Raw genomic sequence first — 15,518 nt, forward strand, 5'->3', positions numbered from 1 at the left:
CAACCATTATCTTCTTCGGAATCTTCTTTTACTCTGAAAGTAGTTGGCTTTGGAGGAATAACCGGGATCCTGATACTGTTTTAACCCAAAAATTGTAGATTTTATTACCCATCTCATTATCCATTGTATTCATTGTATGTATCCACTCAATTATTATACCCATTGGTTGAGTATGTCTCCGCTTCTCTGGGTAGCTTATAAACACCTCAAGAACAATAGTTGTGGTTTATTTTCCTTCTTCTAGTGCCTGCCACACTCTTAGATTAGGTACTGGAATATATCTAGAATTAAAAATGAACAAATCAACACATTCTTTGCACAAGGAATGCTTTAATAATTATCCAAATATAACAACTTCTTCATTGTGGTCCTCTTGGTTTGCAAATGAGAGTCAGAACCAGAGGCCTGGGCCCAGACAGGTACAAGGAGGAAGCCCGAGAAAACCATTTATTCCTGGGGGCTATGGTCAGGTTTATTGGTAAATGGGAAGGAAAGAAAATAACCTGAAGCAGAGGCAAGAGGAAGGAGAAATGAATTCCTGAGTGAGAAGAGGAGCTCTGGAATGACTCTACGGCAGCCCTGTGTCCTGTCTCATCCCGAGAAACATCCTGTCATCCAGTAGGAGAGTGGCCGGCCTGCACAGTGCAACCTCCATGCTACCCTGTGGAAAGAAAACAGATTGGTTCTTGTTTTTACCACTCAGTAAGCTCCTTCTGCACCTACATGACCCAGATCTTAGAGCAGTGCTCAGAATCCCCTTCATTCCTAGCTCTCTGCTTTGTCCCCCCTGGCCCTCTGATTCTTCCCTTAAATTTCCCCTATCTGTGGTCTTTGTCCTCTACTTCCCCCACCCGATATGCTTCCACATTTTCAAATCCTTCTCTTCCTCTGAAGTAGGAGAGCACCATTGTAGAAGGATGAAAGATACTAAATAAATTAAAAGGTAAATAAATAAATAATCAATCTCAGGTGCAACCATTGACTCTTCCTCCAGAACAGGTCAGCCCTCATAGCCATCAGTGTCCCTTGTGCGTGGTGTTTCTAGAGTAGGCAAGGCACTTAACTCCCTCCATCCTCACAGACGCCTGGAGGCCAGTTGTAGTCAACTGGCCAGTTGTATATACAGCCAGTTGTATTCTGTGTATATCTGGTTTGAAGCTCAGAAAAGTAAAGTAAACATCCTAATGTCCACCGTCGTGGACAAATGCTGACAGGGGCATTTACATTTACAGAAAACGTTGCTGCCAATTAGCGAGAGGGGACCCTGTGGCAACCATGAAGGTATAGCTCAATTGCTCCCAGGCCTCCAGCTGATGGAACCAAGCAGGGATCTGCATCCAAACTGAACCAATCAGGTTCTTTATCCCAGGCACTTGGACAGGGACTAAGCCTAGGCAGTCTCTGTTGCTGCTCAGGACATTAGCCCATCCACTTGGGGCAGCCAGAGTCTGTGCTGTGGAATGTGGAGCAGAGAATGCTGCTCTCTACCAAGAAAGTAGTGAAGCAAATGCACCAGGAGGCAGAAACTTGCCAGGAAAAGCTGGCTGACACTTTCCAGCTCTGCTTCCATTACCTTCTGAGGTCTAGCCGCACCTGTGTAAGCTCAGTGAGACACCTTGTGCCCTCAGGATACAGCTCCCTCAACTCACTTGAGTTACTTTGTTACTGCATCCAAAAGAGTTTTATTTATTTATTTTTTAAAGATCTATTTTTTTTAAAGATTTTATTTATTCATGTGAGACACACAGAGAGAGACAGAAACATGGGCAGAGGGAGAAGCAGGCTCCCTGATGTGGGATTCGATCCCAGGCCCTGGGGGATCACCACCTGAGCTGAAGGCAGATGATCAACCACTGAGCCACCCAGGCACCCAAATATTTATTTATTTATTTATTTTGAGAGAGAGAGAGAGAGAGCGAGCACCCTAACGGGGTGAGGGCCAGAGGGAGAGGGGGAAATCCCAAGCAGACTCTGTGCTGGTGTGGAGCCTGACATGGGGCTTGAATCATGAGTGTGAGATCATGACTTGAGTGGAAATCAAGAGTTGGACGCTCAACTGACTCAGCCATCCAGACGCCCCCTCTAAAATAATTTTAGTACATCAGAGAAAGACCCAGATCCTGGGTATTGTAAGTCAGAGTTCCAAGCCCTGCCACTCTCCCACATTTTTCTAGGCTATAAAAGGGTCTAGTCCTTGCCTACTGTGCCTTTCTCTGTCACTACAACCTTCCCAGTGCTCTGGCTGCTAACTTAGTCCCACAGTGTTCTCCTCACCAGTTCTTCATACCCCCTGCTCCAGAGACAATCTTTTTTTGCACAGCTGATGGCTGAGAGAAGATTGAGGCTCAGTACGTCTGGAAGGGAGAGAGAGAGAGAGAGAGAGAGAGAGAGCGCACCTGTGAGAACAGAGGACTAAGACTGAGGCAAGCTCTCTCTCCCTTGGCTTGTCCCTGCGCTGGCATGTACCCCCCAGGGGCTGAGTATTTCCAGATTAGGCAAAGCCTCCCTCCCAGAGGCCTATTTAGACATCCCCACAATGGGGATAGGGAGTGGCCTGGGTTCTGGCAGGAGGCACAGGACAACTGTTTACCCCCATACTTCCTAGTCAGGGTAGATGGTAGTTCATGCCACGTTTGAGGGTTTCTAGGGAGAGGAGATGTCAAAACAGGCAGCATAGAGACCAAGGTAAATCTTGCCTGATCAGGGAGGCTCTTCAGATGAAGAGTCTCGGGATATGAATCAGAGTATGAAAGAGGAGAGAAGGTCCAAGTCATGGACCTATGGAGCCTCCTGGAGCGGCTCTGAGGTGGGCAGTTTGCACTTGGCCTTTAATCAGACATTGGCCAAAGTTTTTACTTGATGGTTAGAGTGGAGCCTTCAGGGCCACCAGCCTGGAATTCGGCACTGGTTCTATGAGCCTCAGTTTGCTCATCTGAAAAGTGGGCATAATAGTTTCCATCACATGAAACGCTGGGTAAAATGGGCTCTGCAGGTAAAATGGTTAGTATATAACACACTCTCAAGAAATGTTGGCTGCTGCTGTTGCTCCTGCTCTGCTATTAACTATGCAGAGCTTTTCTAGAACCCGTACACCAAAGAATCTGCTAAGTGGATGGGCACTACAGCCACTTGTCAAGTCCTCTGCTCAGCAAAAACATTCCTGGACTCCATGGGCAGTCCCTCTGGGGACATTCCCAGGCCTTGCATAGGAATAGAAGTCCTGTGAGTAGAGCTTTCCCACCCTGGAGCCCTGGCCAGACCTTGACAGTCCTCGTGGCAAATGTTTTCTGAGTGACTCCTGTCATCATTGCACCAGTAATGGCTGTTGATCTGGAAGCTGCCGTCTGCGTTTTCATTTCCCTTCGATATGTTGAATCTGCTTTCCACAAAAGCCAGACATAGCCCTTCAAACAGGGAGAAGAGGGTTTTTAGAAGAGGGTTTTATGTTTTTAAAAGAGTGGGTTTTTTTTGTTTGTTTTTAGGGTTATTGAGCTGAAGGAGGAGGGAGATGGAGAGAGGGAGATCAGGAAGCGGAAGAAAGACAAGAGGATAGGCACTTTTACGGAGGGATATTGAAGGTAGACAGGCATTCAATTTTCAAAGAAGTGAGACTATAAATGGCAAGCAAAGACAATGGGTCTCTTTGGGGCCCTTTACAATTACTGTCAAACAGCCAATCCCTTTGGGCCTGGTACCAGAACTTAGAGGGGATGTGTATCCAAAAAGCCCAGGAAATTATAAATTATAAATGTTAACAAATGGGCCTGGGTGCCTCCTGAATGTCTAGATACTCTGGGGGAACTTGGCTCTCTCAGTTCAAGGGCAATCCAAATGGTCAAAACTCAACGATCCAGCACCTACAAAAAGAGGAAGCAATTCAAAAGCCTCCAAACCCACCTAGCCATCAGCTTCCCCAGGATCCACTCACCTACACTCTTCCCGACATGTAACATCACGTCTAGTACTGTGTTCCCTGTGTTCAGTACTGGGACTAACTTGCAATCAGCTCTGGCTGGGAGGAGCCCCGGGTGAGGGTCGTCTCTAAATGCCAGGAAAACCTTCATGGGCATGGGTCTGTGACCACAGCCAACCCCACATAGTGCAACCCCCTGAGTTTCTACAGATTACAGTCCAAAAGACAGTGATAAGCTTCCAGTGTCCCAGGCTGAATGAGTAGCCATCCCTCACCTTCCAGGTATTTGGATGATAAGGTACCATTGCAGCAGCCAACACAAGTAACATAATATGAATGCTAGAAACACAATCCTTGAGGACAGGTGCAGGAGCGCAGACATTCAGGAAAACCTCTTGAACCACGGGACATAGATCTCTACTCCTCCACACTTACTTACCATCTGAGGCCCTGTAGCAATGGAGCTACTCAGTAACTACCCGGCTCTGAAAAAGCACCTGGATTGGCTGTTGGGGGGCAGCAGGTGGGGCTGGCAAGAGACTGCACTAAGTTTTCAGATCAGATGGGGACCGCATTAAGGGAAGAATGGGCACAGAGCTGAGAGGAAGAGATGGGGGCATGGAGGCCTCATTTTAAGAAGATTGGGTTGGGGTGGTAGGAACTGGGGCGGCAAGAGTCGGGGGCAGTTTAGCAAAGATGAAGTGTTCTCAGGATGGCTGCAGGTGGAAAGAAAGCATGTGGTGGGCTGGGAAGTGAGGGCTTGAGTCGGTGTGGACAAGAAGATGCATCGAAGACTTGGGATAGGGCAGAGATCAGAGCTATCAAGAAGGGGGTGAGCTCAACAGGGCATCCGCTTGGATGGCAGGCATTGAATAAGGGTGGGTGGAGGTGGGTGTTAGGGCTGAGCAGACCTTCCGGGACTGGGATAAGAAAGCTGGGTCAGAAAAGGGGAAAGCCATAGCGGTGGGGCTCAGGGGAGGTTGGCGTGGAGCACGGGGATTGCCACAGGGGTTGAGGGGTGAGGATGTGATGCCTCAGAGGGCGGAGGAGGGATGTGTCTGCGCTCGGGGTTGGAACTGGACTCCCAGGGGGTCAAGAGCGTGGCTGCATTTACGCGACGCCAGGGGCGAGGGGGTGGGGGTACGTGCTGGGCTCGGGTCCCCGTCGGGAGAAGATGGAGGGGGCGGTCAGCAGGGGCTGTGCCGGCTGAAGGCTCGGCTCCGAGGGGGTAGGGCGCGGGCTTACAACGGGGAAGGCAAAGGGTTCTGAAGCAGGACAGCGCAAAGGCGACCAGGGGTCGGGACCACGGAACGCGCCCGCCGCCCGTTCGCATCTCGACCCCGCCCCCCTCCCCCCTCCTCCCCCTGACCCCGGACTCACCAGAGCGAGCGGGGAGGGGGCGGGGTCGCTCCTGGCCGCTGCAGCCTCTCAGCCTCCGACCCGACGCTCCGGCCTCTCCGCCACCGACGCCCGGAAACTGCGCTCGAGGCGCCTGACGCCAACCCGGCGGTTGGGCGCTCGGCCCCGCCCCCGGCCCGCGGAGCCAATGGCGGGGCGGGAGGAGCCGCGGGGCGGGGCCAACGTTCCCGAAGCCGAGTTCCCCAACGGCCAGCGGGTGAGCGGTCTGGGAGGCTTGGACTCCACTAAGGGGAGAGGGAGATCCGCCTGCAGAGGTGAGGCCACTAAGCGAGGTCACCGACCTAAGAGGAGCTTGGCCCAAGGCCCGCCTCTAGCAGTGTCTGCGTCAGACTAGATCCCGGCTTCTGGGTCCGTGATCTCGCCTGGCCGCAGCGCCATGCGTGTAACGTTGGCCTCCTGAGGGGTAGGTTCCCACTGGTAAAATCAGACCAGTGACGTCTACGCTATTTTTGCCTCCCTGAGGGCATGGGCGCTGGTGGTGCTTGCAGCCCGGGGGCTCTGAGGGAAAAAAGTATACGTGTTTTGACCCTATCTTGTACCAACAGGGCGTCTTTAGCTCACCGCTCCCTCCTCCTCGGGACTTTCTCAGGTACCTGCCCATCAGCCCCTGAGGCACAAACCTGGAGGATCTGGTTCTTCTCATCTAGCCAGGTACTTGTGTGTCTGCTTTCCTCGGTAGAGTTGACATTTCTTTTGCAGGTGGACTCAGAACAAAAGGTCCAAAGTGTGTGAGAGGGGGGATGTCTGCTTTGGTCACTTCTCACCTGCAGGCTTTGGTCCAGCGGGGAGCGTAGGCCTGAGTGTGGGGACAGTGCCCAGAGGCAGAGGTACTACTAACTGCATGTCCAGGGGGACTTTGGGAGTATTTATAGGGCTGGCCTGGGAACAGGGCACCTCTTGGAAGCAAGCTCCACTGACCTGGGCCAGGGGTTCTGTGACCGTTTCTGGGAAGGTTCGGGTTCAGTGCCCGTTGCCGTTTATAAAAAAAAATGGCTGGTGGAGATGTGGCACCTGAGTGTGTGGGGGCTGCTTCTCTGGTAATAATCTCTCCGGGAGTGAGAACCACTTCTCGGTTTCAGACTAGATGAGGCTGAGTGCATTCAGTATGGGTAATAGTTGAGGACGGGGAGCCTCGGTGTCCATCGGAAGATGAATGGAAAGAAGAGGTGGTTCATGTATACAACGGAATATTCCTCAGCCATTAGAAATGACAAATACACCCACCATTTGCTTCGACGTGGATGGAACTGGAGGGTATTATGCTGAGTGAAGTAAGTCAATCAGAGAAGGAAAGGGAGGTGGGCGGGGGGTGGGGGTGACTGGATGATGGGCACTGAGGGGGGCACTTGATGGGAGGAGCACTGGGTGTTATTCTGTATGTTGGCAAATTGAACTCCAATAAAAAAATTTAAAAATAAAATAAAATAAAATAAAAAAATAGTTGACGTGTGGGTAGCCCGGTTGGCTCAGCGGTTTAGCGCCGCCTTCAGCCCAGGGCCAGATCCTGGAGACCCGTGAATAGGTCCCCATCAGGCTCCCTGCATGGAGCTTGTTTCTCCCTCTGCCCGTGTCTCTCATGAATAAATAAATAAAATATTTAAAAAAGTAGTTGAGGAGGAAGTTAGGAATAAAGAGATAGAGGCAAAGTATTTTCTGGGTGTTGAACAAGGTGGAAAGTAAGGGATTTACTAGGGAAATCCCATTTCCTAGGCAAAAGGATAGTGTTTCTGGTAATAATTAGCACATCAATACCATCAGTGTCTTGACTCAAGCATGCCCTCCCCCAAATGGAGCAAGCAAGCAATATTCCTCAGTTCTTCCAGTTTTAGTATGTGTGCTGCCGAAGTGAGCACTATTCCTCAGTTCTTCCAATGAATTTTTGCACAGCCACTGTCTGCAAAAGCTGTGGGAACCCCACATAGTAATCTTTTGTCTGGTTTTTCAGGAGCCCAGCCCTTGTCTCTTGGTCTTCTCTTACTTCTCAGGCCTCTCAGCCCCGCTGCTTGTCTTCCTCTCTTCATCTTGCTCTGGTGCACATTTTTACCATTCATGGGCCATGAGTCCACGAGGTAGTTTCCAGCCAGAAAAAAAAATTCACACTGCTCTATCATTTGAACAGTAATAAAGTCACATGCAAAGAGAAGAGAGCTTGAAGGTTATCCTGGAAGAGGCAGCTTTTATCTGAGTCTTGCAGGTGGATAGAGGAAGGGGCATTGCAGGTGAAGAGACTGGCAGAGAAGTGGCTGGTGGGTAGGAGTGCAGGCTGAGCTCAGGGGAGGTCCCCAAGAGTGGAGAGGAAGTTGGACTTAAGAACAGAGTAAGGGGATGGGGCTAGGATGGGAGGGGAGATAAAGACAGATTGGATGAGGGGGGAAAGGAAGGATGCAGACACAGCTGGAGGCCTGTGCAGGAAGGGCTCAAACACTAGCAAACTCAGCTCACAGGCCACTGGTCTGTCAGCTTAGATTTCAAGAACTCCACAGACTTATTTAAAAAGCCAGGTAGGAGAACTGCAGGTATCTGAATTCCCTGCAGACAGGTCCAAGGTGTAGATTCCTGAACCCCATCCCTTCCCTGGAGAGTCACTCTGGGATGGGGTCCAAGAATTTAGGCCTAACCACCTCTGCTGTCCTCTGCCCTCAGCACCAGCGGATCCAAAGCATAAGAAAACATAAGAACCTTTGTCTTATTTTAGGAGCTGAGGGGTAAGGGATTATTAACATTTGGGCAAAAGAGAAGCTTCTATTGTTTGCTAGATAGGAATTGTGATTGGTCCTTGTCAACCACTGGGAAGGTAGGTTGCCATTGTTATCTTCAATAGCACAGATAAGAAAACAGGCTTCAGAGAGAGGCTAAGTAACTTGGGGTCCCAGGGCCTCAGAACTAATAAATAAATGGTAGAGGGAGGACTCTCACCCAACTCTAATTCTAATTAGAGAGTTAACATAGTTCAGTGGCAGAGCAAGTGGGCTTGGTAGGCGGTAATGCTTAGGTTTGAACACCAGCTCTACCCCATACTGTTTACAGGACCTTCCCTACACTAGTGTGGGCGTTCAGGACAACCAAGCAATGTGAAGCTATGGTTTTCACGGGCCCCTTGAGATATAGCCCTGAAGATTGGCAATTAGAAAACAGAAGTAAAGGCACAACACACTATGGCCTCCTAGCCTCAGGCAGAGGGGCCAGAGGGTGTGACTTCAGGTAAGTTCCCAAAACTATCTGAGCCTCAGTTCCTCATCTGTAAATTGGGGAAAATATCAGTTGACCTGAGGATTAAGATAATATCCTTAGGAGAGTTTCTGGCCTGCTGGAAACACTTGAAGATGACTAGCTATAGGGCACCTGGGTGGCTCAGTTGGTTAAGCCTCTGCCTTGGGCTCATGTCATGATCCCAGGGTTCTGGGGTCCAGCCCACAACAGGCTCCCTACTGAGTGGGGAGTCTGTTGCCCCTCCCCTGTGCCCCCACCCTCGCTCGTGCCCTCACTTGCTCTCTCAAATGGATAAATATTTTTTTTTAATGATTTTGTTTGTTCATGAGAGACACACACACACACACACACACACACACACACACACACAGATGCAGAGAGACACAGGTAGAGGGAGAAGCAGTCTCCATGCAGGGAGCCTGATTTGGGACTCGATCCCGGGACTCCAGGATCACGCCCTGGGCTGAAGGCGGCGCTAAATCGCTGAGCCAACTGGGCAGTCCTGGATGAATAAAATCTTAAATAAAAAAAAAAAAGACTAGCTATATTATTATTATAGTTTGGGCTAATTCTCACCTTCCCAATCCAGTCAGATCTGTTTTTAACTGCTTTCTGAACACTGGAGTGGGAGCTTTTTTTTTTTTTTTTTTTTTTCCATTTTTTGAGAGGCTTTCTTATTTGAACCCCAGATATATCCTTACTTGGCAGCTGACTAAAGTCATCAAACAAGGACTAATGCAACCATTTCTCTCAAAAGTGGAATAGCTAATGTTCCCCCTGGATTCTGTTGTAGGAAGTTGGTTCTTCCCACTCTTTTAAAATATGGCAATTAGAATTAGGTGCCCTATAGCTAGTCATCTTCACTGCCCTAAAATATATTTTCCACCCACATGCCCATGTCTGGAATTCAGTGGTGATGGTGGCATTCTTTAGGATTTATCCTGGCTCTCTTTCTAATTATTAATTTGTCAATTATACCTCAATAAAGCTGGACAAAAATAATGAATTTTTAAAATTCCCCAATAGTTATTATTATTATATATAGTTTACAGTTCAAATAGTATGACATCAAATGGTGAGGAAACATAATGACCCACAGCAGTTTCTTCCCCTTGACCATCCCCACCTTCCCTCCTGAGCCAGCTCACTGGGCATGCTTACTTCTAGCTGAATCTTCTGGTGCTTATCTCCCCACCTATCTTGGTAATTCTAGCTTTGGATTTATCCATTTTAGACACTGTCTGTGGACTTCCTATTATCACAGGCAAGGAGTTAGTTCTTTAACACCCCTGTCCGTTCTTGGGGTTTAGTTATGCCACTCTTTCCTGATAATTGATAGTGTTTACAGAATTGTGATTATGTAACTATTGTTCGCCTCCAAGATACAGCTCCAAGCAACCCAAAAAGATGACTTTTGAGGATGGGCTTTCTCTACTTTGGTGTAGAGTTAGAATGATGAATGACCATGTTTGCAGTCTTGGAGTCTGCGTCCTTCAGAGCCTGAAGCCAAAGGAAAGCACAGTTGAGGGATAGATGGGGAGAAGATGACTTGTTTGAACCCTAGATGCAGGCAGCTTTAAGTACTTAGGCTTCCTGGTTATATAAGCTAATTCACTGTATGACATTTTTGGTTCAAACATATTTTAGTTGGATTTCTTTCACTTGGAGCGTACAGAGCAGTGACTGATACATATGGTCTTCATAAATTTGGGCAAGTTATACAAAACGTCTATGTATGTATATATTTACGTATGTATATGTGTATATGTATATGTATGTGTATATGTATGTGTATGTGTATATGTATATGTATATGTATATGTATCCTGACCAGCACAGCTCACGACACTAGGTTCCCTCTCCCTCTGCTTTTATCAGCCAGAGCCTGAGGTAGCTTGACATTGAATAGTACCATTTAGGGACTGGAGGAAGCAACTTACCATGAGTCACTGCCCTAAAATATATTTTCCACCCACATGCCCATGTCTGGAATTCAGTGGTGATGGTGGCATTCTTTAGGATTTATCCTGGCTCTCTTCAAGTGGTTCTCCTTTGCAGTGAGAAGTCTGCAGGGAAAGGCAGCATTAAGGTAGAGCATCTTGGGCCAGTTCTGCTTTTGCCCTGAGATCTAGCAAAACAGATGATGAGGGGGCCAGGGACCTTGTGGAGCCATGGGAGCTCTGATGGTCAATTTCACTGTTCTTCAAATTGTCCCAAGCCCATGCAGATCTCCCACTAGAGTCGTGCCTTTTGACAGCCTCCCTCTGAAGATATTTCAGGCAATCAGAATCTTTCCAGTTTCAAAAGACCTATAGAGAAAGAAATTTCACTACCCTGTTGTTTAAGATCCATTCATTCATTTATTTATTTATGTATTTTGAGAGAGAATGTCAGGGGAGGGGTAGAGGGACAGAGAAAATCCTCAAGGAAACTCCCCACTCAGTGCAGAGCTCCACACAGGCTGATCCCAGGCCCTGAGATCATGACCTAAGGTAAGATCGCTCAACCAACTGAGCCACCCAGGCTCCCCTCACTACCCTGTTTTGATGTTTAACTTGTAGAAGCCCTTACTTCTGGAGGTCCCTGTAGGAGGCAGTGGATACAGTTTTTGGTGTAGACAGGATCTAGGTACAAATTCCTGCTCCTAATGGCACAGTCCCTATGCAGGCTATGGGGCAAACTCATAGTACTATGTGTTGACCTTTAGGAGGTCAGTCTGTATTTCATAAGGAAATCATATGTGGAGAATGAAGAAATGGTCTAAAATTCATCCAGTAAGATCCCTGAGGCATCACGTGGGCAGGGTCCGCTACTAGGCATTGGGGAGAGGAAGATGGGATTCTTGCCTCGTCAGGGTTCCTGACCTAACAGATAACTGCGGTGGGGCCTTCACATTGATGGGTGCTATCTTTCACTCTGTTGCATTTACAGGGACACCTAGAAGAGCGGGGCCTTGGTGTGTAGTCTCTAAACCAGGACTCGGTCACATCCTGAGTAGACAGGATTATTGGCCCTCCCTGCACCCACACTCTTGCTGTGTCTCTCTGTGGGCAGAGTGTACTTTCCTGTCCCCTGGCTCGGGGATTGGCCATGTGACTTACTTGGACCCATGGACTAGGCAGAAATGAAAGTATGACAGTTCTGTGTCTAGGCTTGGAGAGGCCCAATGAAGTTTCTGGTTGGCCTCATATGCTTCCCTCGGGTTGCCGCTGCCTCTTCAGCCTGGGCCCCAGAGCCCACCCAGGTGGAAAAGAGCTAGCTAGCCCTGCTGATCTGCAGACTAGCACGGAGAAGCAGTGCTGACCCAGCCAGCAGAGCATTCAAGTACAGCTGGACCAGCCATCCTGTGAGAACCGGTATTCCAGTTCACTGAGTTTGGGGATGGTTTATTAGTTAGCATTGTTGTGGCGAAAGATAACCAATACACGTTATTGGTTATAACGTTATTGGTTAACCTTTATTAGGCTATAGGTTCAGCCACTGTAGTAGAGACCCAACACAGCAGTGGGTTAAATAAAAAAGAAGCTTACTGATCTCTCATATAATGATCTGGTTAAGTACTGTAATCCAGGGCTAGTTTGGTGGTTCATGTGTCAGGGAGCCAGGCTCCTCCTATTTTACTGCTCCACCATTGTAGGGTGTAGCCCTCTCTACATGAAGCCTTTGTATTGTTCACCGGTTGAAGTCTTCATTTCCCTTGGCCCTGTAAGCTGAAACACTCCACAGTGTGGCGCCAGACCCCTCTCCAGTGCTACACTGGAACACATTAAGGCTCACCTTGAAGCACCATTCCTGCTTCTGCTTCAGACCTCAGGACCTTTCCTCTTCTTGAATGGGTGTGCCTCCTCCCACACCCCCAGGGGGTGCCCCACCACTGTCGCCCAGGTCTCAACAACATCTCACCCTGACTAGGACCTCAGGAGCCAGAGCTGGTCATGCCTGGCGCTTCCCAGGACTGAGAGGCCCTGATTTCCATAGTGGCAGCAGCCAGCCAGTGTGACTCTTTGAGACGCCAAGGGTGAGAATCTCAGTCGTGCCTTTTGGTCATCTTCAGTCTGTCTTGCCCTGCCTCAAATCCCTGCTGACCTCTGGTCCTGAAGAAGCCAGGGAACCTCTGCTCCACCTCCTGGTTCTCTTTGCACTAACTACGCCAGTAGTTTGGTGAGCATAAACAGTCTTGTTAGAATGGTCCCTCTGTTTTGGAGATCAGCTCAGGAGGGGTGGGCATCTGAATGGTAACAGATTCTTTCTCTAAACTCTAGCCAGGCTCCTCTGAGCCCTCTTCTTGATTCAACCTTATTTGGCCTGTGAAGACTTGAACAAACACTAACGTAGTTTTCAGCAGCTCATGACCACTGCCCTAGTAAGACCCCAGTCTCCCTTAAAGTGCCTGCCCGTGAAACTCAAGGCTGTCTAAAGAATTTGTTGCTTATTCCAGCCACCACCTGAAGATAGGGCCCCTGTTTCCCAGTTTCTGTGAGAGAGTAGGAGTCTAGCTTTGGTAAGTGCCAGTTAGCAAATCCAGATGGTTTCATATGGGCTAACCCCCTTCCTGCCTTTTGTAATCTTTGGCTTCTGACTATGGAGCCCCTACTCATTCCCTTCCCTAGTCCCTCAATCTCCCTGTGCAATACTCAGTCACCTCTGTACTTATCCCAGTTGAGTTCTGTTCATGATGAACCCTTTTCCCTGTGCCACTGCAATATTCTATTACTTTGGAAATCTGTCTGGACCACTTTAAGTATGCCTGGTTTGGTTTGTTTTTGACAGGGGAGATGTTCAGGATCAGCTTTTAAAATTAATTTGCTTATTTTTCAGGATCAGCCTTTTATTATTTTTTTAAAAATTTTTATTTATTTATGATAGTCACACACACAGAGAGAGAGAGAGAGGCAGAGACACAGGCAGAGGGAGAAGCAGGGTCCATGCACCGGGAGCCCGACGTGGGATTCTATCCCAGGTCTCCAGGATCGCGCCCTGGGCCAAAGTCAGGCGCTAAACCGCTGCACCACCCAGGGATCCGAAGATCAGCCTTTTAAATAAGCATCCCAAGGATGTTTGAGTTTAGAGGTCCAAAGGCCATATTTTTTTTAAAAAGATTTTATTTATTTATTCATGTGTGAGAGAGAGAGAGAGGCAGAGCACAGGCAGAGAGAGAAGCAGGCTTCATGCAGGAAGCCCGATGTGGGACTCAATCCCAGGACTCCAGGATCACGCCCTGGGCCGAAGGCAGGCACTCAACCACTGAGCCACCCAGGGATCCCCACAAAGCCACATTTTTAGAAACTCTATTTCCCTATGGACACCGTTTCCTCTGGCAGCCCTTTTGAATGGGGGCTATGTTTTCTCAGATACCTCACTGCCATTAGTCCATCCAGCTTTCATTCCAGTGAGAACATTCTGGAGGCCAAACTAAGAATCAACTCCAAGTGCTTCTCCAGTCACCTCTGGGGATGACTGCATGTGATTGGTATCCAGTATCTGGTACCTTAACCTGCTGCCCAGCTAAAATGACACCTTTTGTGTTTCTGACTTAGCTAGCTCTCCACCATGTTACTACTCCATGTAGACAACACCTTCCTTTTAGAAAGACTTTAACACCCACCCATTTGTTAGATAGTATTGGTTGGCTCTAGCTACCCACTTCTATCCCTTTCTTTGCAGGTGCTAGAAGCCCACAAACCACATTTCACAGATTCCCTTGACAGCAGAGTTCTGCCAATAAAATCTAGGGGGTGAAAAGGAGGTGGAAACCATTCTTTTCTCCTCTGCAGTAGCAGATGCACAGGCTACATGTTGGGACTCCATGTTGCCAGTCACAGGCTTGGGACCATGGAGGGCTGCAGTGACTTCAGCAGTGGGTTCCCAAAATGTACTGACTTTTGAGTGGCAGCAGCAGCTTTGAATGTATGGAAAGCAGCTGTGGTAAAGTAACCTGAAAAAAATAAAAAATAAAAATAAAAACTAAAGTAACCTGACATTCACCACTGCTAGCCCCACAGTGGTGAGCATCCATTCCTTGTAAGACATTATGACCGGAGCTGATACCAAGGGATGGATGCTTAACCATCTGAGCCACCCTGGCATCCCAGAAGTGGAGGGAGTTGTGCTTCTTCCACAGATTGTGCTTCATTATCCCTGTGCTTCATTATCTGTGTTGGTTGAGGAAGGCAGTAGTAGGTTTGGTGGTGGGCGGCCTGGTAGCACACATCTGACCCTCAGTGGAGTCAGGAGAGGCTAGTAGGGTGGTCCATGAGAATGGGTAAGTGGCACCACCAATATATTTTCTGACATAAAGGAGTGAGGAGGGCAGTCTTGGGTAATTACCACCCTCACACATTTTTCTTTACCCTAGCCCTCCAGCCCCTCCCTGCTAGCTATCCAAGGGTTGGGATTATTTTTTTTTAAAGAAAAGGAACAAAATACCCCAATGTGAATTATCTATAGCTTGTAACAATGAAGAACCCCCTATGCCAAGACAGGGCACATATTTTGTGTATGAGTTTGAGTGCTTGGGAAGAAAAAGAGGCCTTAGCCCTACTGTGGAGCTAGGCTCAGTGATCCAAATATTCTGGTAATGCTAAAAATCTTACAAGAGGGGCCAGAAACAGATAATCTTCTATGGGCAGGTCAAGCATGTTGTGAATAACTTGTATTTGGTGAACCAGGGGGGAGAGCACCAGAATAAACTGCCAATTGATTTAATAGATATGTTTTCCAGTTTTCAGACACTGGCTTTATTGGGGAAACGAGGGGAAGATACTCCTATTCATCCTTCCTTGCGGGCACTGCCTCTTGTGGAAGTACAGTCTCCCACGAGGGATTCTAGATTCAGGTCTGTTCCTCTCACCAATGTCCCCTGTTACCTGTATATACATGTTTATTTCCATTTTAATTCCTTACCACATGGCTAGAATTGGTTATTAATTTATACATTTTTAATATGAGAAAAATAAGTATTTTACAAGCAATGCTG

General features: G+C 48.2%; 2 protein-coding genes across 9 annotated transcripts in view; one reads left to right on the forward strand and one right to left on the reverse strand.

Annotated features, from left to right (window-relative positions):
- Positions 1-310: 310 nt before the first annotated feature.
- Positions 311-5,975, reverse strand: LOC140629217 (uncharacterized). Its single transcript, XM_072818814.1, has 6 exons — positions 5,894-5,975; positions 5,748-5,830; positions 5,294-5,642; positions 3,261-3,404; positions 2,275-2,354; positions 311-661 (listed from the first exon to the last, which is right to left on the reverse strand). Exons 1-6 carry the CDS (start codon positions 5,973-5,975, stop codon positions 569-571), a joined length of 831 nt encoding a protein of 276 aa, XP_072674915.1. The 3' UTR covers positions 311-568.
- The window catches only part of LOC140629212 (leucine-rich repeat-containing protein 37B-like), a 78,063-nt gene continuing 68,003 nt past the window's right edge, over positions 5,459-15,518 (forward strand). For 4 of the 8 annotated variants that reach the window (XR_012027054.1, XM_072818809.1, XM_072818808.1 and 1 more), the window contains exons 1-5: positions 5,465-5,735; positions 5,878-5,983; positions 6,412-6,603; positions 8,360-8,533; positions 15,264-15,377. The gene's annotated coding sequence lies outside the window, so the exon portion shown is untranslated. Of the gene's footprint in view, positions 5,736-5,877; positions 5,984-6,411; positions 6,604-8,359; positions 8,534-15,263; positions 15,378-15,518 lie in introns of all 8 variants that reach the window. The other 4 variants (XR_012027053.1, XM_072818807.1, XM_072818811.1 and 1 more) reach the window with 4 other exon arrangements.

This window comes from Canis lupus, assembly GCF_048164855.1.
Source record: "Canis lupus baileyi chromosome 3 unlocalized genomic scaffold, mCanLup2.hap1 SUPER_3_unloc_2, whole genome shotgun sequence".
Lineage (NCBI taxonomy): Eukaryota > Metazoa > Chordata > Mammalia > Carnivora > Canidae > Canis > Canis lupus.

Excerpts from the sequence above, each read along its gene's own strand:
- LOC140629217 (XM_072818814.1), bottom strand. The coding sequence starts at position 5,975 with ATGAGAAGAACCAGATCCTCCAGGTTTGTGCCTCAGGGGCTGATGGGC. Across the intron at positions 5,831-5,893 it reads GTCCCGAGGAGGAGGGAGCG|AGCCCCCGGGCTGCAAGCAC; the intron begins GTGAGCTAAAGA and ends TTTTTCCCTCAG. Across the intron at positions 2,355-3,260 it reads TTGCCACGAGGACTGTCAAG|ACGTACTGAGCCTCAATCTT; the intron begins GTCTGGCCAGGG and ends TCTCCCTTCCAG.